General features: G+C 44.8%; 1 protein-coding gene across 1 annotated transcript in view; it reads left to right on the top strand.

The window, feature by feature from the left end:
- Window positions 1-22,940, top strand: part of Atrnl1 (attractin like 1) — a 542,404-nt gene extending 519,464 nt beyond the window's left edge. The window contains exon 29 of the mRNA XM_048424018.3: window positions 20,595-22,940. Within this exon, the coding sequence (XP_048279975.3) occupies window positions 20,595-20,716 (122 nt within the window). The 3' untranslated portion in view covers window positions 20,717-22,940. The remainder of the gene's footprint in view (window positions 1-20,594) is intronic.
- The last annotated feature ends 4,325 nt before the right edge of the window (window positions 22,941-27,265 follow it).

Below are 27,265 nucleotides of genomic sequence, written 5' to 3'. Positions count from 1 at the left end.
TTCCCATATACAGTAACCCGGGATGTGCCCTCTGCCTCGGGGAGCTGTGCTTCTGGTCCTAAGCTTGCAGCATGGAGCCAGGAAAAATGTCAGCTTCACAGCTGGTTCTGTTCATGGCTTCACTTGCAGAACCACGTGACCTGAGTGGTCACCAATCTGGGGGATCCCATCTTTCCTCCTGCAGTACAGAACATAATATCCGTTCTTTTGAGTGGCTGTTTGGATTAGCCAGGAAAGAGTGTCCAAAAGTCCCCTCACACGGAGCGGCTTTGTTCTTTGTTTTGTTGTTTGGTTTCTCTTGGCGGTGTTGATTCATTTTTTGCATTTCCAATGATGGGAGTATTTAAATCTATTACAGACTTTCCATAGAGTGGGAAGTCATATGCAATTAATATTTTAAAAAGAAAAATCTTGCTTATTTTTCTCAAATGTCACTTCACAAGAAACAAAAACCCTGTGAAATAGCTCACCAGATACTTGCAGCCAAATTCTGTCAAAATTCAGCTTGCAGGGAGATTTCTTAAGGGCCCACTCCTGTCTCAGGTGTGTGTTCTCTCCTGGTACTCTCCATGTAAACAAGTAAGAAAACATGTAACGGCAAAGATCGGTTCAATTGTTATTATTAGCATGCGTTCTCTGGTTGATTGACTTGTAAAATTTCATTTTTAGTGAAGAATCAGACTCAGTAATCATGAGCAACATGTTTACACTTCTTTTTAAGATGCTTTTGTCTCCTCTAAGTGTTCTGCCTTCTACAGCGCCCTTTCTGCTATTGGAGCCTGTCTTCTGTGCCTTCTGGGCAGCGGAAGGATCAGCGGGTAGTCATACAAATGGTCCTTGTAGATATAAGAATGTCTCAAGAAAAGCTTAAATAATTTCAAAGCAATTACATCTCTAATTTTATAGAAATAATTTGATCTTTATCTAATCAGTGATTATTTAAACAGCAGATATAGTGAGATGAGGAATTTGAAAATGCTAAGCAGAGGTAAGAGGACCAGATTCTCTTCCAGAATTGCTGTTAAAACAGTGATATACGCACCGCCAGGAGAGATCTGTCATACGAGCTTCCAGTGCTAAAGAAGAAGCGTGTCCATGAAACAGATGAAAGGGGGACCCTGGGGGAAGCTGGTGCACTATGAAGCCTGCTGTTGCGCTAACAAAACACCCGAGGCCCTTGTAAGGAGGAATGGCTTCTGTTGGCCCACGGGTCTAGAAGTTTTAGTGCGCAGTTGGTTGGCCTATCCCTTTAGGACCTGCAGTGAGGTTGTGTACATGATGGAGAAAGCTGCTCCCCTCATGTAGCTAGGTAACATAAAGACACACAGGGGCCCAGATTCCAGTATATCAAGGACACTCACCCAGGGACAACACTGTCTCTCATGAGGCCCACCATCAAAGGTTCCATAATCCACACTGGCAATCAAATTTTCAAGATCTTAATGATTGTAAGTAAATAAACAATGGGAATAAATCCTGGAGTGTTTCATATCTCTAGCCTGTGATGGGAGTTGGTGAGTTTTTTTCATAGTATGAAGCTATAAAACATTTCCCTGTGAGTAGGAAATCTAAAACCCACTTAAACAATGATTCATGGGTGAGTTCAGAGCTTTCCTGCCATTATAGACGTGAGTGGTATTGGGATCAGTATGCAGGCTGGCGATTAGTTGACAGGGAAGGCATCCTGAGTCCTCTGTGTCATGTGGAGCAGTGCCCTGCAGTGTAGACTCATCCCGCCGTCCCCCCAGCTTAGAGAGCCTGTGGTACGCTCATTGAAGGAAAATGAAGACTGCTCTATGTTATCCGAATTTCTATTTTGTATCTCAGCTCAGTGGCAGGCGTGGTGGCACATGCTTTTAATCCCAGCACTAAGGATGCAGAGGCAGACGGATCTCTGTGAGTTCAAGACGAGCCCGGTCTTCATATAGTTTCAAGGCTACATAGTGAGACCCTGTATCAATAAACAAGCAACAAAACAAATAAACTCAGTGTTTATGGGTCTAATATACAATTAATTTTCTAGAAGTGGAACTGCTGTATAAATCATTAGGAATTTATGTGCTTTTTGTTTAGAATCTTTCTAGAGCTGTTAAAACCCCATCATGGCTATTGTCTTCTTACACATTTACCCGCCGTCTTAAAGACACTTGTATCCTCTGCATTTGTACCTAAGGAATCTTGGTGATTTGGGCGGTACCTTCTTACTTACAATATAGCCATGTATGGTCAGTAGTATGGGATTATTACCCAGTGAAATACATGTTATATACATGTCAGTTACCTTCTATGTGTTCCGTCTGTATAGTACCCACTGTTACCTTAATGGACATTGTTTATGTAGACAGGCTGTGTATTTGTTGACTCTTTTCACATCATAAGGAGGAATATAAAATAAGGCCTGTATTCGGTCATATTGTTGAGAACCATTACTGTATTCAAAGGTCATATAGCAATGTGCAGACAGCTCCAGATTCAAATCCTAAACTAGGAATCCTTGCCTTCCTAGAATAAAAAGATAAAGTGTTAGCAAGTACTTGGCAGTCTTTGAATGGGCCAGAGATAACATATCAAGATGTTCAGTTTGGAATATGGTCACGTGGCGTGAAGCTTGATATCACGCTGTACCAAGTGACCACGCGTGTGCCGGCCCTTTTTATAGCGGACAGATCAGTGCATTTATTCCTCCAGGTGTCTAGGTGAAATGCCAGGTATATTGTGAATTTAACAATAGCCATGCTTAAAAATAACAATAGAGAATTCAGGGAGCTATAAGCCATCATCATTCCCTGCAAGGTAAAGAGACAGAGCCTCTCTGGACGGCAAGCTGACGATGGCCATGTTAATATTACTGGCAAGACAAGCGGTCTCCAGCTTTTTCTAGAGTAACATCTCCAGCTGTATTTATCACGCAGGGCAGAAGATATGGGCCACATAAAGGCTGTAATGGAGACCATGACTTTGGAACCTTACTTCCCCGGGTCCCCTTGTGCACAGCTCTCATGGCCATGGGACAGTGGTGCAGCCTAACTGCCGAGCATTGGTGTGCTCCCTGTATGCTGCCCCCTGAGCTCTCCTCTGCTGCTCTCAAGCTGCTGCGGGTCACAGCTTGTTCTGTGATGTGACACCCTGAGTCTGCACCTGCTGGTTTTCCTTCAGCTCAGCCGCTCAGCTGCCGCTGTGGATCTCAGGAAGCAAGGCCAGAGCCGGCACAAGCACCTTCAGAGAGATTCAGCAGACTGTGGTGGAGGGCAGAGGAGGGCATTGTTGAGACTAAACTCTGGGAAGCTTCACTGTCCCCTGCCAGAAACAAGTGTTTACTTGTGTTACAGGCGTAAGACTCGCGCACACGCGTGCACACACACAAACACACACACACACACACACACACACACACACACACACACGTGCACCATCATCCTTCTGGCTCCACCACAAGGGAGCTCGTGGAAGGAGAGAGGAGGCCCCAGGTGCCTGGAGTGGATGTAAGCTTCCTGTTACGGTGGCCATATGTGGTCAAGCAGAATCTGAGCACATTCCTGCTGTGCCTAGCAGTGAGCTCCTATAGCTGGTGACAGCAGGGTAAAACAAAAGTGGAGAGAAGCGACGTAGCACCAGGGTGCACATATGGAGATATCCACGTGTAAACTACCTGTGGGAGAAAAGGAGGATCTGGCAGTAGCATAATAATAATGAATAATATTAGGCGGTTATAATAATAAGAGGTGGTTATTGAAACCACCTGAAGTGGCCTACATGCCACAGAATCAAATCCAGATTTGACCGTCAGAGCTTCTCAGAAGATGGCGTTACCGAGGCTCAGTAGACAGTTTCATAGTTTCCCATAAGGAGACCTCTGAAGAAGGGAAGAGGGCTTAGATAACTGAATCAAAAATGTCCAATACTAGCCCTCGTACTGCAGGGGTTTTAAAACAGAAGCAAGGAACTAAAGGGGGTGGTTTACAATAAGACAGAAGAAGAATGAATGACCAATATAAAAGGAAAATAATTATTGATAGTCTAAAATAAATGGATGTAGGTTGTACGTGGAACATATTTTGCCTCTAAAGTTTAAACATGAATTGAAACATATTAAAGGATATAAAGAAATGTGTGCTGCCTTTTCTATGTCATGCCTGTATCAAACAGATACGCAAGAAAAGAAACCAAACAGTGCTCCCGAAATCATCCCCTTCCAAAGGGCGCGTGAGGAGGTCCAGGCCACAGGGAGGCACCAGAGCGGCTCACCATGTTCCCAGGTCACTGTGCTGACGCTGGAGTTCGTCCAGTTCCTCCTGCTGCCACTGTGCGTTTGTTGAGCTTTGAGGCTCATAGGGACTTCCGGTGTTGGCACCAAGTACGTTACAGGTGACCCTCAGTGCACTCAGAATCAACCCCAAGAGAAACCCAAGGTCAGGGAACACCATGTCCTGTGGTGCCTGGTGTTCCAGAGCTGGGCCGGGATAAAGAATTAAATGACCTCATCTAAATTTGGATTAACCCCAATTTAGCACACTTTTTTAACATTTTCCAATATTGTGGAATGAAAGCAGGCTAGGTGATTCAGTGAATATGTCAGAGTTGCCTGAAAATCCTGGTCTCCAAAGCTTGGGGAGAGAATGCTGTTTCCCTGCCTTGGAGACCATTGGCTCTCCTAGGGAAGCAGACAGCGCCCAGGTGACCCAGCTGAGATACCTTGGAGTGCAGGTAGCCATGGTGCAAGTCCAGGGCCCACTTGGCCTACGTGCTTTTATCACAGTTACTTTGCAAAGATTTTGTGAAGACATTGTGTAGAGTTTCATAAGCAGATTGGCACTACATTTGGGAAGTGTTTATGTTGTAATGCTTATATTTCAGAGAAACAGTATGGCTTGTTAGCTAGGAATTATGTTTTCATAAGACAGAGTAATGAGTAGCCTGTACAGAGTCCTCTAACTAAATGTAATGCAGTTGAATGTCTCTAAAAAAAAAAATAACTCATTCAAATGTCTCTTAAAATAAAATAGGGCAGGGCTTTAATACATGTAAGTAAGCAGGATTGTCTTCTTCAGTCAGTGATGATTTCTACCACTAGCAAAAATACTCCACCAGCACTGACTGTTTTCTCAAACTAGCATGTGGTGTAGAAAAGACTTTAAATTTAAAACTAATAAGAACATAGAGAGAGAAGAGTCATGGGATAAATGTGAGAAAGGTAAATTTATTCTGTCGAAGCAGAGAGCTGTAGGATGAAAGAATTCAGAATTCTTACCACAAGGACAAGACTCACGCCTGGAAGAACACATGGGAGATCTCCTTTCTTTCCTTAGGATAGCAAAGTTTGCTCATCACGGATGAAAGGAGAACACGGGCTCCTGTGAGCCACACAGTTTACAAATGGCAAAAAGATTTTCCTTTTTTATTTCTTCTTTTAAGACAAGATTGCCTATGTAGCATCTGCTGGCCTGGAACTCAGAGATCTACCTGCCTCTGCTCCTGAGTGTGCCACCACACCTAGCGGATTTTCCATTTTTTATGGAATTTTGTTGTATATGCCTTTATTTAAGGCTTGAAATATTTCTGTAATAGTGAAATTGTTCTGAGGGCTGATCCCATAATTTAACTTAATAACATCATCATCTAACTTTTATATATATACTATATTATATTATATTATATTATATTATATTATATTATACTATATTATGTGTGTATGTGCGTAGACAGTATACATCTAGGTATACATGTAAACCATATATATGTTTCGTATAAAAAAATCTCAATTACATTTCATTCAGAAGTGCCTACTGAAACATAGCCCCTTACTGAAAGCAGGGAGTTCTGTTGCTTTCTCTAGCCTTCTCTGTGCTTTCTTAGCATGAAGATGAAGTGACAGACAGGAGACAGTCTGTAAGTCAGACTGCCTGGGGAGGTGAGAAGCTAAACATCTAAAAAGACCAGAACAAATGGGAGGAGAGTTGGGACCCATTTCTGCTAGTCGCTCACCCAACTCGGATTCCTCACCAACCTCGCACCGTCCTATCAAATGTATCAGTGAGCAGAGTGAGTGCTGGGAAGAATCTTAATGCTGGTTTTTAATCTAAAGTTCTACATAAAGCTTCTCATGCCATGATTCAGCATCATCTCTGCACTTTAACTGAACTTTCGAAGCCTTGGAGCAAACCGTAGTATGGTTCAGTGATTTAAAAGCCAACCTGCTCTGTGCTTGAATAAATCTGACTTTGGCGGGAGTTTTCAATGGAGGAAATTAAAATAATCCCTCCTCACTCCATGACTCTGTGGAGCATTTGGAAGACCAGGGGCTTGTTATACAGAGAAGAGCTGAGTTCCTTCCACCTCGCACGTCTCTGGTTCCCCAAATGCCCCGTTCTTGCCGTTATGTCTCACTTCGCTTGGCGAGCATTAGCTCAGTGTTCTCCCATCCGTGTGTATCTTTGCATGAAAAAGTGAAGAAAACCAAATTTGGGTTTTTTTTTTCATGACTAATGCATTTGTCAAATTCTTTCCAAGAAAAGAAAATTATTTTACTGTGTCTTTTTTCATGGTTGCATATTAGAGCTGTGTAAACTATTACGGTAAAACTTAGCGGTTAATTTTTTTTCCAGAAATTGAAGCTAATTGATTTAATGTTAATGAAGGGAGCTACATTCAAACACAAGTTTTAATAACTTGGGTAGAAAAAAATCTTAGACTTCCTAAAATGTTCCTTACATAAACTTCATGTAAGTTGAACAGAAAGTCATTAAAATGTAATTTTCTATTGCAGAGACAATATTAATTACTTTTTGTAAAAATCTGAGAAGTCCTTAACAAATGTTTGATTCAGTGCGCTTTGGAGAGTCGTCTGTTGAATAGTTAGTGCTCTCCAATCCAGGGTCTCAGGCTCAGCCTTCTCCTGCCTGTCCGTTCCCATTGTTTAGCTATTCTGTTAAAAACTAGAAGTGATACATACTTTGCTAAATTTGGAAACAATTTTGCACACACATTCATTCACATTCATATTGGTAATACCAAATGTGAATATATATATTTAATAGAATGTTTGGCAACTTTTGATTCATAGGGCCCAGTCATGTGTGTGTGTGTGTCTGTGTATATGTAGTGTATGTGTATATGTGTGTGACTGTGTGTGTGGTGTGTGCATGTGTGTATGTATGTGTGTCTGTGTATTCTGTGTATATGTAGTGTATATGTATATGTGTGTGTGTGTGGTATGTGAGTGTGTATGTGTGTGTGGCATCTTATTAGAAGCATAACGTTTTAAGATTACTTTGTGAACTTATCCCATGATGTGCTTCTCCCACAGTCTGAGGCAGTTCAGTCACTATGGTGAGATAGACAGGGCTGTGCCCGCACACTTGTCTTCCTGAACACCGAAAATCTTATCATTGAATCCTTGTACCAAAGAAGCTGAAGGACTCCACAACAGTTTCTCTCCCCGCTGTGTGTCCTGGTGCCCACTCATTTCCACAAGGGGAAATGGTGGTGTTGGTGCTGACGCAATGCAAACTGGAGAAATGATTTCCGTCCATACTGAAGATGGAGCAGTAAAGAGAGAGGCTAGGCATGGCTAAGCCGACGTCTTCACAGGGACTTAGAAAGTTACATGTGATAGCAAATAAGCATGTTTAGTATTAAAATTTACAGTGTTTCCTAATCCAAGAGGTTGGATTTAGTGTGTTTTATTTTTCTGGAAGGTAACCATTTAAATTGAAGAAGAGAATCAAACCATAGGACTTTGACACAACTTGTCTTATTTTTGTGGCAGGCCAAAGGTGAATAAATTAATAAAACAGTAAAATTAAAACTGAATTGTAGCCCAAATCTTTTTGGTTTATGTACCTCTGAGCCAGACAGGTTGAAAGAAGGAGGAATCTGAGCATGCGGTCGGGGGGGGGGTGGGGGTCCAGTTCCATCCCTGCTTCCTCCGGGCCTGGTAGCCGTCAGGTATGACTGGAAGAGAATGCTGGTGAGGGAGGGAAGAGGCTCTTTGGGATTGATATGTGCCATATTTTTGCACCCACTTTTTAGTTTCTATCTTGGCTGTATAAACTCTCTCAAAATGTCAGCAGTGATGAGGCTGCTTTATGGGATAATTAATATGAACTTTTATCTCAAAGCTAATTTTGAGTAATACTGGAACAAAACATATGTCAATATGTTAAAGATGGGAAGTTGAGCAGATTGCTTTTATGTCTAAAAGATACATCTCTTTTTTAACTTTTCAGTTCAACTCACTTCTCAAATGCCAGTCGAATATGATAACTGTTTGAGAAAGGTTAAGTAACCTGTAAAAGAAACAGCATTTGGAGTCTGGCGTTGTGGCCCTAAAATCCTTCTGTGGTGTACTGCACAGTGAGACGCTCTCCTTTCAGAGAGTGCAGGAGGCCTCCGCTGCACTTGCACTCCGAGGGTGCAACTGTCTCACATCTGGATGCTCTTGGGAACTGTTGGAGAGTCTTTTAGCCTGCTGGCTCATTGATCAGTATTGGTATTTTTTTTTTCTCCATCTCATTCTTTCTGTACTGGACCAGAGAAATAAAAACAAGTGGTTTGCTATTTTCTCCTCTAAGAAGGTAAACAGAAATGAGCTCTAACTAGACGGATGTAGAGTGATGCTCACAGGACCCTGTTTCTGTATGGGTTACCACAAGGCCAACTGGTCAGACGGCCTTTACAGTGGAATAAAGGCGGAAAAGTGACCGTTGGTACAAGTGAATCATTTTGTTAGCTGTTAAAAATCTCCCCTTTGAATCGTTTTGTAGGAAAGTTATAAATGCGTTGGCAAATAAAAATTTTAGTCTGCATTTCTCCTACTTTAATACCAGAAAGTTTCTGTTTAAAACCATGAAATCAAATGTGATAGTAGTTTCCAAAGTCTGATAGCGCCATGCTTCCGCTAACCTTCCTTTGCTTAGCTGCAGTGCCTCTAAAATGTAATATTAAGTTTTGTTTCTTTGTTAAAACTATCTTGCCCTCTAATTATGGAACACATCTACCACTGAGCTAACGTCAGAGGCAGCTGGGTGGTGAACTGGCACCTTGCCCAGACCTGGGAGCAAGCCTAATTTGAAAACCCCTTTTCAGAGCGCAGCTTGGAGCCTCCTGCTCTCATCGACCGTTGATCAGAAGAACTTTTCTTTACCGACCTGAAAGTGTCCCTTTAATCTGATGCCAGCGAAGGCACTTACCAAAGTAGGTAGGTGGCATCCAAGGTGAATCTGCCTCATGGAGAGGGCAGAATCTCCCCACTCTCCCACAAATGACATTTGGGTTTTCGTCTCTTCCTGGCCAGCCTTCTGTAGTGACACCTGCCACCAAGATGCCGCCCTCTGTCCCCTGCTTAACTCATCTCACTGATTGCCTGTGAGGGACCTGGGGCGAGCAGAGTGCTCTCCTGGAGGAGGGCTCGCCAGGGCTCAGCGTGTCCTGAGCAGGGATCGTGATCCCAGGCCCGAGAACTCACTTGATGCCTGGAGATGCCTGGGCATGAGCCCTGGGCAGCGGTTATCGCCCTGGCCCTCTGTGATTCACACGCCCGTGGAGCTTGGAAGATCCCACCAGTGCTGATTCTGCTGACCCTGTGATACCTCTCAACTCATAGTTGCCCAAAGGTCACTTTTGCTCTCAAAGGCAAAGCAAAAGAAAACAATAGTTTGTTTTGTTTTGTTTTGTTTTTTCACGACAAAGGGTCAGCATTTATGGGATACACACACAAGCAGATACTCAAAACCACTTCAGGGAACCAAAGCCCCATTTTCCCATCCTCTGTTAGGATGGAGGTCAGCTAAGCAAACTGCCACTCAGGAGTCCTCCTATGGCCTAACAAGGAGGGTGCACACTGGCTTGTCCTAAACAGCTCCTCAAACATCTGAGCCAGGCTCACAAATCTGCTCTAAGAAATGGACTTCCCATCTCTACTGCTTTCTCCAGCCAAGGAAATTTGTCTACAGACACCCCAGTCTCTGTTATATTGTCTTTGGCATTTAAGTTGTCTGTAATAACTTTTGGTAAGGTCTGAGTAATTTATAATATTATTAATAAGCAGTCATAATTCCCTGTAATACTTCCCCTCCTGTTTTATCCAAGTGGCTGTAAGTAAGGATTTGCATAATTTTACCCCAGTCGCTTCCTCCCACTTTGGTCACTGTCTGAGTTTAGGTAGAGGCCACAAGTTTGCTTTACTAATGGAGTTTGTTAAAATAATATTTTGGCTTTACTTAGGTAGCTATGTGCTGTGTCACCTTTTCTCATACGGCGTCTTGTAGGACGTTGGCACAGTGTAGTACCATAAGCTTTGTGTCCAACTATACTGTCCAGCTAACGGTGCCTGCCACCTCCCCAGACTGTTTAGCCTTGATTTGAAACTGTAGAAGGGTCTGTGATCTAAACCAGCTCAACAGAAAGCATCTGCGTTGGCTCCGACTTTTTGCACAAACCTCTAAGCAAGGACATGAAAGGCGAAGTGAAGGGACGCTGCAGGAGAGCAGGGCCTGTGTAGGATTTCCAGGTTAGTTTACAACATCAGCAGGGTCTCCAGGGATGGCTGGGGGAGCTGTTCCTGGGGTTTTGACGCCAAGCCAGTGTGGCAGCTGTTCCTGGTTTTTGTCAATCTTGTGCACACAGCCCCAGCCACTGAAACCTGTTCAGCTGTGATAGGGATGGAGAGATGGGGCCAGAAGCTCCCTCTGCTGCCCATCCTGCATGGATGAAGCCCGTCTGGTCCTCAGAGTAAGCAGACACAAGACTTACGCTCTAAGTTTACAGCAGCACACAGGTCCGTAGCACCCTGGTCTTTCCTCTTCAGGATGTATTGACTATTTAAGAGAAACGTTGGGACATAAGAGTGAACAGTCCTTTTATTCAGCAGATTCCCAATCAAAAGGGGAGATCGATAAAACTGCACTAAATGTGAAGAAGAGCAATGAAAACCCCACAGGAAGACTCAGTCAGTTCCCTGACCCTGGACGTCAGGACAACATCTAAGCATAAGTTCAGAACATGTGCAATACCGCCAGCTGGGTCCTGACACATAGCTCTGGTCCTTAGCTAATAAGACCAAATGTTCGCTTCTAGACAAGTTCCTGGGCCAACCAGTCCTCTGACTTTCTAGTGTTCTTTGGCTCCTTCTGTTGCCACGTGAGGAGGCAGGGACAATATCTGGAGCCTTGCCAGGGGCGTTCGGAAGAAAACCAGCTGGAGTCATACACTGAGAGAGCCAGAAGTAACCTTAACAGCCACGAACTCAAAGTCTTTAGAAATATTGTCAGAGACACTCTGAATTGTGAGTCAAGAAAAAAATCGGAAGCCACAAACTCAACTGGCTTAAAATTGCCGTGGAATGTGGGGATCCGTGACTGAATACAGAAACGAGGCCCTTGGGTTACAATGGGCACTTGTGGGCTCGCCCTTCCGGGATCCTCCCTCCCTGGGACTCCTGCCCTCTGCCCTGCCTTTAATCCTCTGTACACCATTCTCCTCTTTCCACTGCTGTGGCCTCATGTCTTCCAGCTCCAGACCTGCTCTGGCCCAGTGCAGCACAAGTGCCGGACCCGTCCCCCTCTCTGTCCCGTTCCTGCCTGCGGTGCCAGTGCTCAGTGCGACCATGTCTGCTGATGCAAAGGCCAGGGCTGCTTCTCCCTGCATTGCCCATCCTGAGGTCAACCAGAAGCACTTTCTGACTGAGAACGAACTCTCTTTGACATTCTCTGACTTTGAATACTACAACAATTGTTCGTGTTGCTCCCCATAGCCGCCCCGAGCTGTTCCCCAGGTCGTCACACAGCCTAGCTGGTTCCTTCCACACAGTGTTTGGATACATAGGCATCCATCCAAGCCAGAAAACCAGGAGTCTGCCCTAGACCAGCTGAGCTTTCGTCTCTCACAATTACCCAGAATACCTACCCTGTGCATCCCATTTCATTCTCACCACTGCGGTTCCTTTCCTGGTTTCATAGAAAAATCTAGCCTCTCCCATGCTCCCATGTGCCTTCCGTGTCCCTGGATGACCCAAGTCATCCTGAATTAATAACCCATGGGTGACGGTCAACAGCACAGCCAGGAGCTCTTGTGTCTTCCCCAGCTCAGCGCTCTCTGAGAACAGCTACTGGTAGCACATTGCCTGCCTTATGCCCACCATACACGTTAATCAACTGGACCTGTACGGTCCCTGCTGTTTGCATACATCGATACAAACATGTCCATACAGTCCTGAGGGCAATGCCTGGCTTAGTGCATGCTTTCCATCAATGGTAGCAGAATGGTGTTTTGTGTCATTGTTGTTGCAGCCCTTATTATCATCAGCAGTAATTACGCCTTGGACTATACTGATTTCCCCTCACTAACAGTGTGTTTTGCTTTTTCTTTTGGCTCAAAATCCTGCTGTGGATGTCTGTATTCAAGCACCAGATTCCTCTCTTCTTCTGTAAAGCAAACAGAGCTGGGGTCCCACGATCTAGGGTGGGGAGTTCAGGTTCCTACACCCCACCAGCTGTGTGAACTAACTAGTCATTTACAAACTCTGCCTCATTTTGGCCATCTGTCAAGCCAGGGTAAAAATAGCTCCCTGACCCACTTCAACAGAATGGTCTTGAGGAGCAGCCCAGAGGGTGAATGAAAAAGCGTGTTTTAACTGAGAAGTCACAAGTTAATCTAGTCGGTTCTGAAATAACTCAAGCAACATTAATGCAAACAATGCTTTCTCTGTGGGATGCTGGCTGGTGCACCATTATCAGTGAATTTGCCTACTTTCATGTCCCCTAATGCATCGGCAGCACACACGAGTCACGCATGTCCTCACAAGCCCTCTCACTGACCTCTCCCCATCATCAGGAGAATCCACCTTGAGAATTGTGCACAGCATCAACTCACTGCCCATGCTGTCTGCATAGGTGTTGTCTGTAAGTCTTCCAGTCTGTCTTTCTGTGCGTCATCCCCCTTATCTGGCAATTCCAACTCAAAATCACACTTGGCTTGAATAAATGAATTTGTGAATGAATGAATGTATCCATAAAACAGCATCATAGTTATACAGTTCCCACGGTTTTCTCTGTCCTTCCTGTTGGCTTGACACTTTCCATATGATGGTGATAGTGATGATGATGGTGGTGATGATGATGGTGGCAATGATGGTGGTGGTGGTGACGGTGATGGTGATGATGATGATTATAGTGGTGATGATGATGATGGTGGTGATGATGATGATGGTGATGATGGTGCTGATGGTGGTGATGATGATGATGATGGTGATGATGGTGATGATGATGGTGATGACTGATATTTCTTTTATTTTGAGATAATATGATTATATAATTTCCCCACACATTGCCTCTCTCCAACCCCTATATACTTTTCCTTGCTCCCTTTCAAATTATTCATGTCCTCTTTTAATTGTTGTTGCACGCCCGTGCGCAGGTGTGTGCATATAAAACCTGTCCAGTCTGTATGTTACTTGTACGTATGTTTTTCAGTGTTGGTAATTTGGTATTGGAAACCAACTGTGCGCTTCTCTAGGGAGACTATTTCTCCCCCTCTCGGCGTCCCTTAGTTGCCTGCAGTTCTCTGTGTGGGGTTGAAGCCTCATGGTCTTTCCCTCATCCACTTGAACTCATCATCTCTTGTCCTCACCCAGCTCACATTTAGACAGTCATGTTGGTAAGACTGTATGGGTGTAGCTTCTGACATTACCAGGAGACACAGTCTCACAGCAAACTCCCTGATCCTCCGGCTGTTATAACCTTGCCACTGCTCCTCTTCCAAAATGTTTCCTGTCATGGATGATGAAGTGTTTTGTAGATGTATCCATTGGGACTGAACTCCATAACTCTGCTTTTGATTGGATGTGGTTTTCTGCAATGTCTCTGGCTGTGGCAAAAAGAAGTTTTCTTTACGTGGGGTGACGTGGGGTGTCCTTTATCTGTGGGGATAAGGACAAACATTTAGGATGTACTTAGACATTATGCTGGGTTGGTAAAGTGGTGGTTGTAGGTCTCCTCCAAGGTCCATGACTTCACCTGCCCAGACAGCTGGCTAGGTTTCCAGTGCCGGGCACAATCTATCTTGCTTCACAGGTCTTAAGTTCAGTTAGAAAGCTGTTGGTTACTGCCAAGATTCTTGCCACTGCTGCACTCTGAGGGTGACCGTGCCATGTTGGTCACTGCTGTATTCACGAGCATCATAGCTGTGCAAGACTTTTGGTTGCTCCCTCTTTTGAAAGCTTGCTTGACTCCTCTGGTTCCACAAAAGCTAGTCCTCAGGGAGGCGTTAATTCAGATAACTAGTAGTTTTGAAATCTTAGGTAGTAGGCACTCAGAACAGTCCTCTGTATACACCCTTCACCAAAGCTTGGCGTTGCTGGTCAGTGGCACAAATGGCCAGATCTCTGACACTTGTCACGTAGGGTCAAGAGCAGCAGTCCCTGTGGATAGCAGACATTCAAGGACTCCTTCCCGATGAAGTGACTTGCTCTTCAGATAACCTCTGGATGTGTAGGGCTTGGGAGTTTTTGAGGCATTTGTAGGTTACTGATGAACTCTGGATAGTACCTTACAGCTTGCATGACACTTTTGCATACATAATTTTATCTAGTTAAGAAACACTAAAATACAATGTCTCTACACAAAGACAAATACAATATGGCATTGTCACAACATTGCCGTTCTTCAGTTTCTCAACTTGTGATAAATACTTTGAAATTAAGGATTACTAGTCTTAAAATGAGGAATTATTCTGTTTTTGAACTTTTATTTTGTTTGGGGTCTTGATCTTGTTTGTTTTGACACAAAATCTTAAGTAGACTCGACTGTTCCTCAAACTCACAACCTTCCACCCTCTGCCTCGAGAGTGCTCTACAGAACGGTTGCTTCAGTTGGCTTGGGAAGAGGGAAGTCTCACCTGAGTTCCACATTTATTTCCAAGCCCAAAAAGCTGGTGTGGTAAAGGCTGGATCTTTTACATGTCATGACTCCAAAAATCAAAATTATGTAAAAGAACCAAGTAAAATTTCCTACAGTGAAATTAAAATTAGAACTGGCAAGAAATGGAGGAAGCCCCACTTGCTAAGCATCATGGGAATTCACTTCAATGATTTGAGACAGCACATTTCAGGCAAGGAGGGATGATATCATACAAAGCCAAGGGCGTGCTCAACAGAGTTATAGAATGCTGCATCAGGTGTCATGATTAATTAATTGATTTCTGTAATTCAAACACTATGCCTTTAAATGAAATTACACAATATTATCATGTGTTAAAGGCCAAATAACATTTTATAAACAGAATACAAAGATCACCTGTATTTAAATACCGGCATCTGTGGCGGCCAGTGGTCTCAGTAGGTGAGGGGAAACATTCCTCTAAGCGCTCAGACAAGCATTACTTACTGATCCATTTGTCATCCCAGCATCTGGAACACTTGAAGTCTTTCAATTTTTATTCAACAATGTAACCTTTGGAGTTTTGCCTAATAATGACTTCACTTGCGCTGGCCTTCCAACAGATAAATTAAAATGGAAATGCGTATTTTCTAATTACGCATCCTGCCATGGCTGAATGTTGGCAAGTGGGGCCATGCTGAACGTTCAGCAGAGGCTGCACTGTGACAGCAAAGTTTCCCAAAGTCACTTTCTTAATCATGTGACGGATTACAGAGGCTCTGCTCACAAGTGGGTAGCTGTATAGAATCAGAAGGAAAACATTTAAACAGCCCAGCATGGTATTTCCATTTAAATCTGATTACAGTGAAATAAAACTGTAGCCATTAAAGGTTTAGAAGAACTACAAATACAGGCAGTAAAAGAAGACAGATAGTAAATGAGGTAGTAAAGCATTTCAGCGGGGCACAGGCTTTATAGCGCTCGTTCCCGAAGCAGGCTGTGCAATCCGCCGCAGACCCCGCACCCTTCTCTGAACTCCACTTAAACCTGCAATTAACCTTTCACGCCTAATGAAGCTGTTTTCCTGGAAAATTAAAATATATAGTGGTGCTTGCTTTTACACAGACTTGGGAGGAAAGCATTTCAAAATGAATGACTTTTTCAAGGTTTCTGTTCAGTTGGAAAGCGTAAGCGCGAGGTCTGGGCATGACGCCGGAATGCTCTTTCCAAAGCAGGTTCATTTGATGTGCAATATTTATGCGGGACTTATTAATTGTTCCTGTATAATTGTAAAGAAACACACATCACTGCTTTTATGTGGACATTGTGGCTGCCGGTCTCCTGTTACCACTCCGCTTCCATGGGGAAACCAGGGTTTCCCAAACAATAGCGAAACTCCTGATGTGTCTGTCTGTAATGTTTGAAGAAGATGTGTTTGCCCGTGAGCTGTTAGATGATCAGCTACTTGTGTTCCTTTCTGATCCAGACATATTTGCACATGCCTACAGACAAGTCAGGAAGCAAATGGACTTGAGATTACTGTCCAGTCTAATCTTGGTGCATTGTTCTCCCCACTTAGAAAATGGCGCGGTGACTGTTAGCTCCCAGGACCATGTGTGCCAAACCAAGCCCATTTGCTAAGGGAAATTCTGATGAAAGCATCCACTTCCTTGATCTTGTCCCCACCTGGCTGACCCAGGGCAGCACATTGGAAATGCCGGGGAGTCATGGGAGATGGGGAAACGGGGTGGGCTTTCTTACTTAAATGGTTTAGATTTGGAATTTAAACAATGTGTCACAGTGCCTGGTGTTTGCAAATTAAAAGTACAAAGAGCTAAGGCTCACAGTAAATATTTGAACCCTAGCAATTTTTATTGAATCTATGGGTGTATATTGATGTACATTCTACTAGCCCACAGTGCCAGCGTGTCGCCATGACATGGTAAATGAAATTCCTTTAGACCGCCAGTCTAAGATAATGAATTGTTCCCACGGTTAATTGTATTGCCTTGAAAACAAGGAAGTATCGGAGGCCCAGACAACACAATAGGTGGACTTCATCAGAAGATTGGTGTGACGGTTTGAAAAATGATCCTCTGGAGTGACCTGATTTTAATGGAACCCCAGTGGGAATCAGCACACACCACTGCGCAGGGTACCATGGTGGGCTCCCTCCCATGAGTTCTGGGCACTCCAGACTGGGTGACAGCGGGCGCAGCAGGGCCCCTCTCAGAACCCATTGCCTTGTTGGTGTGTGCCTCTTTTAAAATGCGGAGAAGAGCTGAGGTTACTCATCTCTGCAGCTCTCCATTGCCAACGTGGAAAAGAAAACAAGTGAAAGCTGTGTATCTCAAGAGCTTGCTGTTGGGAGGGATTTAGCCACCATCCCTCAGCGGGAGATGCGCCTTCAGGCCTCAGAGTGGGCATGGACGAGCTTTCTGAGGACTGAAAGAATGTTGTTGTCTCTGATGGGGAGTGCTGGGGTACAGCAGCTGTGGATCTGCTGAGTAGAGGGGGTGTCCTGCACACTTGGTTAGGGTGAATGTCCTACACTGGAACTGCAGACGTGGCTTACGGAGGCTGCCTGGTTATTCAGTAAGCCCTAACTGTTTGGAAAGATGGTCGTTCCTGAACTTGGAGAGCTGTCTGCTTTCCTGCAGTTTGTTGCTCGCTGCCGCCCTTGGCTGCTCCTTGTGGCTCATAGGCTGGTGTTCTGAACAGACAGCTGGTGACAGCCTGAGCTTCTTCAGGGTCTATAGATCCACAGGTCCAGTCTGTCCCTCACACGGAGCTTGTTAGGGGGTGGAGGAAGATAGCATTCCTCCTTTGAAAGCTACTAAGTTGACTTCTTTTTGTCATTTAATGAAAGCAGAAGGCAGAATAACAAAGATTGCCAGCACCTAAAGCTAGGGATTAGGCCTCCCCCACAAGGCTTTTCCCTGCCCTGCAGGAAGACAGAGCTTGTTTCAGTTCCTCACCTTTGAAGGCCATAGGATGAAGACTTGGCAACTTCTGGGTTCACCTGGTGATTATAAACTTTATCCTCTATCAAACAGGAGAAACGCAGAGTCAGAAATAAAGTCCTTACATTTGACATTCAAGGCGCAGAAGCACAAACAATTATGTCCTTTGTGCTGTTCATAATCTCATAATTATGAACTCCTGATGGGTCACAAGCCATGAGATTCCATAAGGGAGTCAAGCTTAACCCTGAATGAAATGTCATTTAACCTATGCACAAGGTAAAGGTGACCCTGAATGTTCTCAGAACTATACAGGGTGGACAACACTTAAATACCACTACCTAGAGGATTTCAAGGTTCCCAGCAAGCTTTGTGCTGTTCATACAGAGTCTAAATGGACTTCATTGTTCATTTGCATAGGAAAGCACAAAAAGCTGCCAAGTTAAAAGTAAGCCTGATTTTCTATCTTATCTGTCTATTAGCTAAAATATGGTTTACGAATTTTCAGTTCTATGTGTTCCCAAGCTTCAGAATCCTGGGGTAAACTAAGAATATTATGAGAGACGGCGCTTTAATTAGGTTTTGGACTTCATATACTCCCAGATACAAAGACGCCCTGACAATGGTGAATGAGCAGAGAATGTCCCGTTTTGGCATGGAAGCTTTCTACTTCTCTCCTGGGATAAGGTCCACTGTGAGAGGAATGACATTTGGAGCTACATGGAAATGAAAGTGTTTTTCAGAGCGCCGGCGTGATTTCCTACTCGGAGGTAGTAATCATCAAAATCAGGGTTAGCCATTGCTGCCCACAGGAAAGGTTGTGTGTCGCATCCTATGTCTGCCTGTCTCTGGGTAAGCCAATGCCAGGCGCAAACTAGCGGGAAGTTGTCAGTTGTCACAGAAGTGTGCCAGGAGGCCCAAGGAAACTTGAGATCTGCTCCATCTGAACTTTAGCATAACCAAGGCTGTGATTTTTTAAAATAAGTCTTCCACATCCATGAAGTAAAGAAATAAAGTATTTATCTTGAGTAAACCCTCCAACACAATCTGTGACACCCAGGAGGTCATATGTGCATGTCCAAGAGCAAGAACAAGCTTTCTTCAAGTTTGAGCCTGTAGTATCACTAAACATTTCAGGGTGATATTAGCATTCTGAAGGGGACTTTGGCCCCTGAAGAGTAAATGTTTTTGGTTGTGACTGGAATTCCTTCTCTGTCTGGCCATGGTTGCTCCTCCACCATCGCCTACTGCCTCCAGATGTCTGTGAGTGTGTTTCCCTTCCAAACAGATCCTGTCTAGTCGTGAGCTCACCTCATCCCTCCTTCCACCCTGCCTCCCTGCACAGGAAAGCCCGCTCACCTCTCTCCACAGTTCACCCTCTTAAGCAGGGACTTAAGCTTCCTTCCCTGCTCAGCTTCACTCGGGTGGGTCGAAGATTACCAAAATCTTGAGGGAACCCAGTAGCCTCCACCTTCTAAGGTCAGGTGACCTTTCTTCCACAGGTCTTCCTTGATCTCCTTTCTTGTCATTTCTTTCTGTTTAGAAAGCTGAGTTCTGTTCTTGCAAAGTCATACTTGAAGCCTATGTAGACTAAACGGACCCATGAGAATTACATGATTCAGTAACATCTCGTGTGGGATAAAACCCAAAATAACGATCTTCCTTGAGAAGCAGCATTGAAGGCTCCCATGAGGACGCAAGGACAGGGTCAACTCACTTCAAAGTCAATGCACCAAGACCTCGGGACCCTTCAGTCAAGTCCGAAGCAAGGACACGTGTTCTGGCTCTAAAGTAAAGGATGGGAATTTTAGGGGCTTTTTTTGTTTTATTCAAGAATTATAGGACTCTATAGAAGGAAAATAGCCATGCTTCCTAGAGAGGGATAAGGATAAATCAGTGTTGCATAGGGAATTTTCAGGGCAACCAAACCATCTGTGCAGCAATGTGGCAGCTCTGTGATACGCATATGTGATACGTGGAAAGCCACGGGCCTGCTAACAGAAGCCACCAACCTCAGGTGATAATCTTGTGCCAATGTTCAGCTTTTCCAGAAACTTAACAGTGCTCCAAGCTTCCTTTAAAAGACACATCTAATGAGTTTTGTTTATAAAAGAATAAACCAAATGGTAATCTTGGAGATTTCCAGTCCATCCAGCATAAACTGTTGAGACCCGGAGGTGAGGTGAGCAGCGGTATCCACGGCTGACTGCAGTGTCCCCCAAGCTCTGACCCGGTTGCCCACTGTTGTCAGTTAGCTTCTTGTTCTCCTCCTGTGTGTTGTTCAATGCTAGATAATCAGGAAGCGCCTGACGACTTCATGGCTGAGTGTGTTAACATTATCCAAGGTCACCCTGTCCATTCCAGACTGATGTGAGATATCTTTCTGTATGCTGTGAATATGCCTCATTGCCATTGGTTAATAAAGAAACTGCTCTGGTCAATGGCAGGGCAGAGTATAGCTAGGTGGGAAATTCAATCACACACAGGAAAAAAGAAGACAGAGTCAGGGAGACACTAGCAGCTGCCAGAGAAGCACTATGTGAGTTAACAAGCCACGAGCCTCACGATAAAATATAAACTAATAAAAATGGGTTCATCTAAGTTGCAAAAGCTAGTTAATAATAGGCTAAACCATATGTAAATAATACTAAGCCTCTGAGTGATTTTTTAAAAGTGGCTGCAGGACCAGACAGGACGAGAACCCTCCAGTTACCCCAGATATCTGTGTGAACGTCTAAATGCCTTTCTCCTTCCTTTCCAGGCCTTGCTATCGCCAGTGCCCTGATAGACATTTCACAGCAGAAGCCTTCTGATAATAAAGACAAGACTTCTGGAGTCCGCAACCGGAAACACCTCTCCACACGTCAAGGAACTTGTGTCTGAATGGAGACCCCTTCTGTGCTGTGTGCTGGTTTACTTCACAAATGGCTTCCGTTAGAGCTGTTCTGTGGCCTTGGGTTTTACAGAGGTTAATGTCCTATGATCCAGGGCCCACATACAGTTCCCTCTAAGTGGGCAATGTCCCAAGTGGCCAAAGAATGCCAGTGAGTTTTTTAAAAGTAGCAGTATTGATGGTCACAAGTGATAGTCAGTTTTTATGGCTCTCGTAGGCTTAGAGCTAACATAACTTACTATGGAAAGAGATGTATATTGTTTCTTAATGCAAATGGAAATATGTAAATCATATAAACCAACTGTTTATATCCCAAGACTTTAAAGAAAGACATTTTATAATGCTTGAATGGTGAGAAATGTATAGTTTTTGCCTCACTAGCAAACATAGGTCGTTTGCATATGAGTAGGAAAGGAACAGATCATGGCAGCTGTAATTGCTGCTGTCTCTCATGAATATGAAAGCAAGGCTTTTATTTAACAAGCTGTGGTCATGTGTTTAAATTCTCCACATGACCACGGAGTATCCAGAGTCAGCTTGAGACTGTAGCAGTCGGACCCGAGAGCTGGTCTGCGTGCGTGTGTCACAGGTCTGCATGCGTGTGTTGCAGGAAGTTTGTTAGAATTTCGAGCGTGGGGGACAGAGCACGGAGAAGACTGGCGATCAGTGTCCCCTCCTTCCTCAAAGAGCCTCCAGTTCAACAGCCAGAACAGCCATTGGATAGCAGAGTTTCTGGTCCCAGTGGTGACGCTTCGGTTGCCTGGGCATCATGACGTGGTCCCAGGCCAGCGTGTTCCTCTGAGTCGTCACTAAAATGTGTCGCTTTCTTCCAGCCTTCTTCTACTCGCTAGAATTTATTTACCTTTTACAAGTGTTACAAAATGGACCTTAAAAGTGACCCCTTCCATGTTCCCTGCTACCAACTTCTTCCTGTAGAATGCAAGCAGACCAGAGTCTGTCCGGCAAGCATCAGCAAATTCCCCATCCCCAGCACAGTCACACCGTGCTGTGAGGTGTTCACAGTACAGAAACAAATCCATTGCTGGCCACATCCAAAATATCCCTAATGTCACAAAGCCCTGAATAACAGCAGAAAGAAGAAAACAAAAGGCCAACTCTTGCCTGGAACTGTCATTTGTGTGCTAATACTGACTGTAGTTCACTGATGTTCAGTCTGGAGTGGTCGTGGTTGACTTCAGGGTGACCACAGGAGAGATGAGAACAAGATACCCAAAGCTGTTGCATACGCTGTACTTTTGTTTAATACGGGAGTCATTGCGTCTATCCACATTAAGTACTGTAGACACACTTTTCATGTTCTTGGGAATATTCGGAGGCGATGAAACTTTACAATTAATGCCTAGTTACTTGCATGCCATGGTTGTACAGTAGCAGAATATGACCCTATTGCAATATTGAATATTTATTTCAAATTCCATGTATACATAGCTTAATTTGATGAGGATCAAGTGTAATATGTAACAGAAATGACCACAGAATATGTAGCTGCATCTTATAAAACATAGTTAGGTGGCATCTAACCATGGTCGTCTTATTTTGATAACTAGCCTTTGGAATATAGTATATATTCTTTACGTTGGCATGATAATTTTACTCTATTTTCCATGCACCCAAAATCAGATGAATTTGTAGAATAGTTTTAGTAATTTTCTCTACAGCCTGTGGGGTTTGGGTGGGAGAGGGAGGGTTGGTCATTGGTACTTCCCAGAGCATTTTCTCTCAGAAAACTAGTTGAGCTGAATTTGTAAATGTCTTCTAAAAGCAATCAAGTAATTTTATCAACTTCTGTTGGACACTTTACATGTTCATTTTTTCCCATGAAATAATAAATTGGCAAAACTGGGTCATTACAACGATCTAGTCATTTGGAAATAAAGCAGTTGCTCGTTTTATTTAATCCCCAGCAGCTGTCACTAGAGAAAGCCAGAACAGGGAAAGTGAAGCACACCAGACCTGTGAGCCCCTCGCAGCTTCCAGCGGTCAGCGCCAGTGCAGAGGAGCTGTCCAGCCTCATCCACCACGAACCCCACATGGTTCTTAAAACTTGCAAATTTGAATTTTAGAGAATTATGGAATTTAATGCAATGTCACACTCTACCGTTAACTCTGTGGCCAAATTATGCAATATATTCTCAGCGTATAAATCTTTTGACTGGAAATAAAATTCTTCACCCCGCGGTGAAGTGAACCAAAGGCATCACTGTTCTCTGTGGTCTGCTCGCCCCACCACACCTCCTGAGCGCTTACATGTGAAGGCTTCACTTCTTTAAAAACAAGTCATGCCCATGCAGATTCTTTCTGAGAAGTCAGGAGTTCAGACGGCTGGTTCTTTTGAAAATGTTTTTTAATGGGGTGCTCAGTACCTCAGCCTAGAATGGCTTAAGGAACCCTCATCATGCAAGGGCTGTCTCTGCTAAGTATGAGTGTTTTCAGTACACTAGAATGGAGTTTATAAATTGAACATGGGAACACTATTTGGGCAACTCTAGAAAAATCCTGTTGAAAACACAGTATGTGTGTGTTGATGAGTTGGTTTGGTAAATTTTAGAGAGTTAAGATTCTCGTAATTGCTTTGAAGGAGGGAAAAGTCAGTGATCTGTACTGTGGTGTGTGTGTGTGTGTGTGTGTGTGTGTGTGTGTGTGTATGTATATGTGTGTGAGTGTGTGTGAGTATGTGTGAGTGTGTATGTGTATGTGTGAGTGTGTATGTGTATGTGTGAGTGTGTGTGTATGTGTATGTGAGAGTGTGTGTATATATACATACAGCAGGGATCTTCCTCAGTCATTCTTCATTTTTTCACCTTACCTGAGTGATCCAGTTTGATTTTTGAGCTGAGGTTGGTTAGCTCAGAAACTGAGCCTGGAGGTTGCTGATTTTTCTAGAGCGGCAGGCCAGTGAACCCCAGGGATCCTCTTGTCTGTCTCCCCAGTGGACTGTGGGCTCTGGAGGATTGAACACAGGTCCTCAAGCTTGCAGGGCAAACACTTGACCTACTGATCCATCATCTCCAAGCCCTGTCCCGTTCTATTTGAGACGAAAACATTAATTAGGACATCTATCCAATCAATTCTTGCTGTACTTTCTGACATTGCATTTTCTTTGGGTGTTCCCGAGACAGAAGTGCCTGTGTGGTGGCCATTACCCCTGCCGTGGGATCATTTAGAGAGCATCTGCCATGAGCTGTATGGTGCTGAGGCAGCTTTTGGAGGCTGAGCCCTTCCACTTATACAGGGAGAGCTGTTAGTCTGGTGGTGTTGGCACACATCTTTAATCGCAGCTCTCGGGAGGCAAAGGCAGGCGGATCTCTGTGAGTTCAAAGTCAGCCTCGTCTACAGAGCAAGTTCCAGGGCAGGCTCCAAAGCTACAGAGAAACCCTGTCTCAAGAAAACAAAACAAAAAAGGGGAGGGGTGAGTGCTGTTGACATTCCTGGAGATGAGCAGAAGCTCCTCCTCCCCCCCCCCCTTTGGGCCCAGAGGCAGCAGAGCTGTCCTAAGCATGGGGCAGCCAGGCCAGCTCTTTCAGAACACTTGACATCTTTGTGGATTTGTCTACTAATTTTTATGCATCTTTCAAGTCAAGTATGTTTGTTCAGAAACACATGGTGTGCCCCTGGAATCGGGAGATTCCTAAGCCTGCCTGGCATGTGGAGCAGCAGAACTCTGGCTGTAAATCCGTGGCACAGTGGACATTTGTCCAGACGATGCCTGATGACGTCAAGCAGAGCCTCCATGCTATGCTCACCCACCTAGGCCAGGAGAGACCAAGGTCATTTGAGGGTTGTTTGTTTGGTTTGGGTGTTTTTGTTGCTGTTTTCTCGGTGCTCATAGAACGACCAAAGCAAGCTTTGTGTTTTAAACTCTCCAGAAATTGAGAACATTCCAGAGTCTGCCCGGCTCCACTTTTACTTACAAAACCCACTTGCTGCTTCCCAAAAGTGAGCTCAGGGTTTAACTGGTCATAGAATCTCACGTTAGGGCAGATTCCCATCTTCAGACTCAAGGATGGGGTGGTCTGTGGGACAGTGAGCTCAGTAAGCTGCCCGGAGGTTCTTAGGACGGATGGGCACATTGCCCTGGGCCTGAGTCGCCTGCCTCTGCCGTGCCAGGAGGTCCTCTTAAGTAACCCATCCCTCAATGCCTAATGCTTTGCATAATTTTCCAAGGAGTTCAGGCCACTGGATGCTCAGGAGTGGTTTCCAGCAGTACAGAGTTCACATTTTCCCTTTACCCAATTTCTTAAATTAAGAATTAGGATGGTAACTACATGTCTGTCTGCATGCAGGTATGCTAGCCTGTGTTAAAACACTGACTGTGTAAAAACTTAAATCTGCCTTTAGAAGCCTGTATTTTATAATACCATCTGCTACTAATTGGAACTTTGTTAAAATAAAAACATTGGTTTCTCCACACCCCATCACCAAATAGAGGGTTTTATGTGTGTGAGGATGGGAGTTTGTTTGTTTGTTTTTCAAGATTCTTGCTATACACAGGCTAGCTTCAAACCTGTAATTCTCCTGCCCCGTGTGTTGAGATTCCAGGTCATGATCACTTTGCTCGTCTGCTACTGCCGTGGCTGTTGTTACTTTTGTCATGCTGACCTTTCCGAGACCATCCTGGGAAGAGCACTCACTCCCCACGGAAGCCAGCCATGAAGCTCGTGTGCTGAACTTCCCATTCAGAAGGCATCCTTCCCTCCTTCCCTCTGCAGATTTTCACCGACCTTTCCTCCGTAGCTCTCAGAATCCTGCGCTGAACCACTTGCTCTTAGACTGGAAGGGAAGGTTGGACTGTAAGAGACAGAGCAGCAGGGCACCAGCCCTTAGTGAGGGTCCAACCCTTGCATGTGTTTTGTGTTAGCATTTCCCAGGACTGGGACTTTACTCATGCCAAGGCAAGTGTTTTCCCACTGAGCTGTGACCCCAGCTCTCTGGGGCTCACTAAGTTGCTAAGGCTGAATTTGAACTCGAGACCTCCCAGCTCCCTCCTCCCCTGTCCCCTCAGCACCTGGAACAGGCTCAGCTAAGCTCTCACAGGCTCTAGCAAACCTCAAAGCCCTGTGCTCTGCCAGAAGCCCCACTTCCCTCTAACTGCACAGAGGGATGGGATTCCCACAGGGCTGAAGATAGGACTCAGTTAATAAAGTACTTGCCATGCGAGCCCAAGGACCTGATCTCGAACTCCAATGCCTCATAAGAAGTTGGATGTAGGGACAAGCGATACGGCTCAGATGGCTTAGGAGCACCAACTGAACTTGCAGAACTGTGTTAGTTCCTAACATGCATCGGACAGTTCACAGATGCCTGCGACTCCAGCTTTGGGAGTTCCAATGCCCTCTTTTGACCTCTGGGCACCTAGATTCACGTACACAAACTTGGGCAAGGGACACAAACGTAAAACAGTAGCGGGGTCTCGGAAATAGGCAGATCCCTAGGGGCTTTGCAGTGTGCCGCCCAGTTGTAGTGATATTCTGATTGTGTTTTAACAAATAAAGCTTGCCTGAGAGACCAGAGAAGCAGAGCAGGCAGCCACTAGACGGACCTTTTTGTCTCTACTAATGCTGAGACTGAAGGGGCGATCCTGTCCTCAGACTGTCTCCACCAAACCCCAGACTGCATTTGAGCCCCTGTCACCTCCCACTTTATATTTCTCTCTCCACCCAACCATATTACTCCTGTCTCCACCTCCCTAGCTCTGGGGTTAAAGGTGTGGCCACCACTCCCTGGCCTCTAGTGGCTTAGCTCTGCACTCTGATCTTCAGGCAAGCTTTATTCGTTAAAACACAAACAAAACATCACAACAGACATGTTTAATTGCTACTAATGCGTGACTTTGTATCATAAAGAGGAGAGTGTTGGATGGGGAAAATGCCTCTACCTGCAAACACATAAATATGCAAAGGTACCTGTACAGACAGACACGTGGGTACATGAATGCAAACACACAATGTATTCACATGCAAAGATCAAATACCTGAGAAGTACCCTCTTCAGCCAAGATTCTGACCAATCTCTGGGAGCTTGCCTCTGCCTCTGCGCACAGGGACAGAATATTGCTTCCTCTTCCCTTCCTGCAAGGTTGATGTCTATCATGTTTTCCAAAGATCAGCCCAGGGGAGGTGTCGGGAGAGACCAAGATGACTGGCTAGTCCAAAGAAAGTGTCTAACCTACCTGGCCTCTTCCAAGCTCCTGGGAGAGGCCCAGGTGAAAAGCAGCGTGGTCAACAGGAAACACCTTCTCTTGGGGCCCCACCCCCACTCACTCCCTGCCCCACTCACTCACCCACCTGTGCCTCCCCACTTCCTCCACCTGTGTAATCACCACCCCCACGCCCAGGCCTGCTCACTCTCAGGCTTTTTAACTGGATTTATGGCGGCGTGGGGATTTGCTGGGCTCAGAAGTGATTTTGAGGAGATCCGCCTAGGTTTGTGAGAAGCTCCTGTGAACCCAAGCTCTCTTCAGCCCCACCCACAGCCTTTTGAATACACACCCTTGGCTGCTTTACTTTCTAAACATGAAG

This window comes from Myodes glareolus, chromosome 7 (genome assembly GCF_982192425.1).
Source record: "Myodes glareolus chromosome 7, mMyoGla1.1, whole genome shotgun sequence".
NCBI lineage: Eukaryota > Metazoa > Chordata > Mammalia > Rodentia > Cricetidae > Myodes > Myodes glareolus.
The sequence above is the reverse complement of the archived record's forward strand: the minus strand, read 5'-3'. Positions and strand labels throughout refer to the sequence as shown.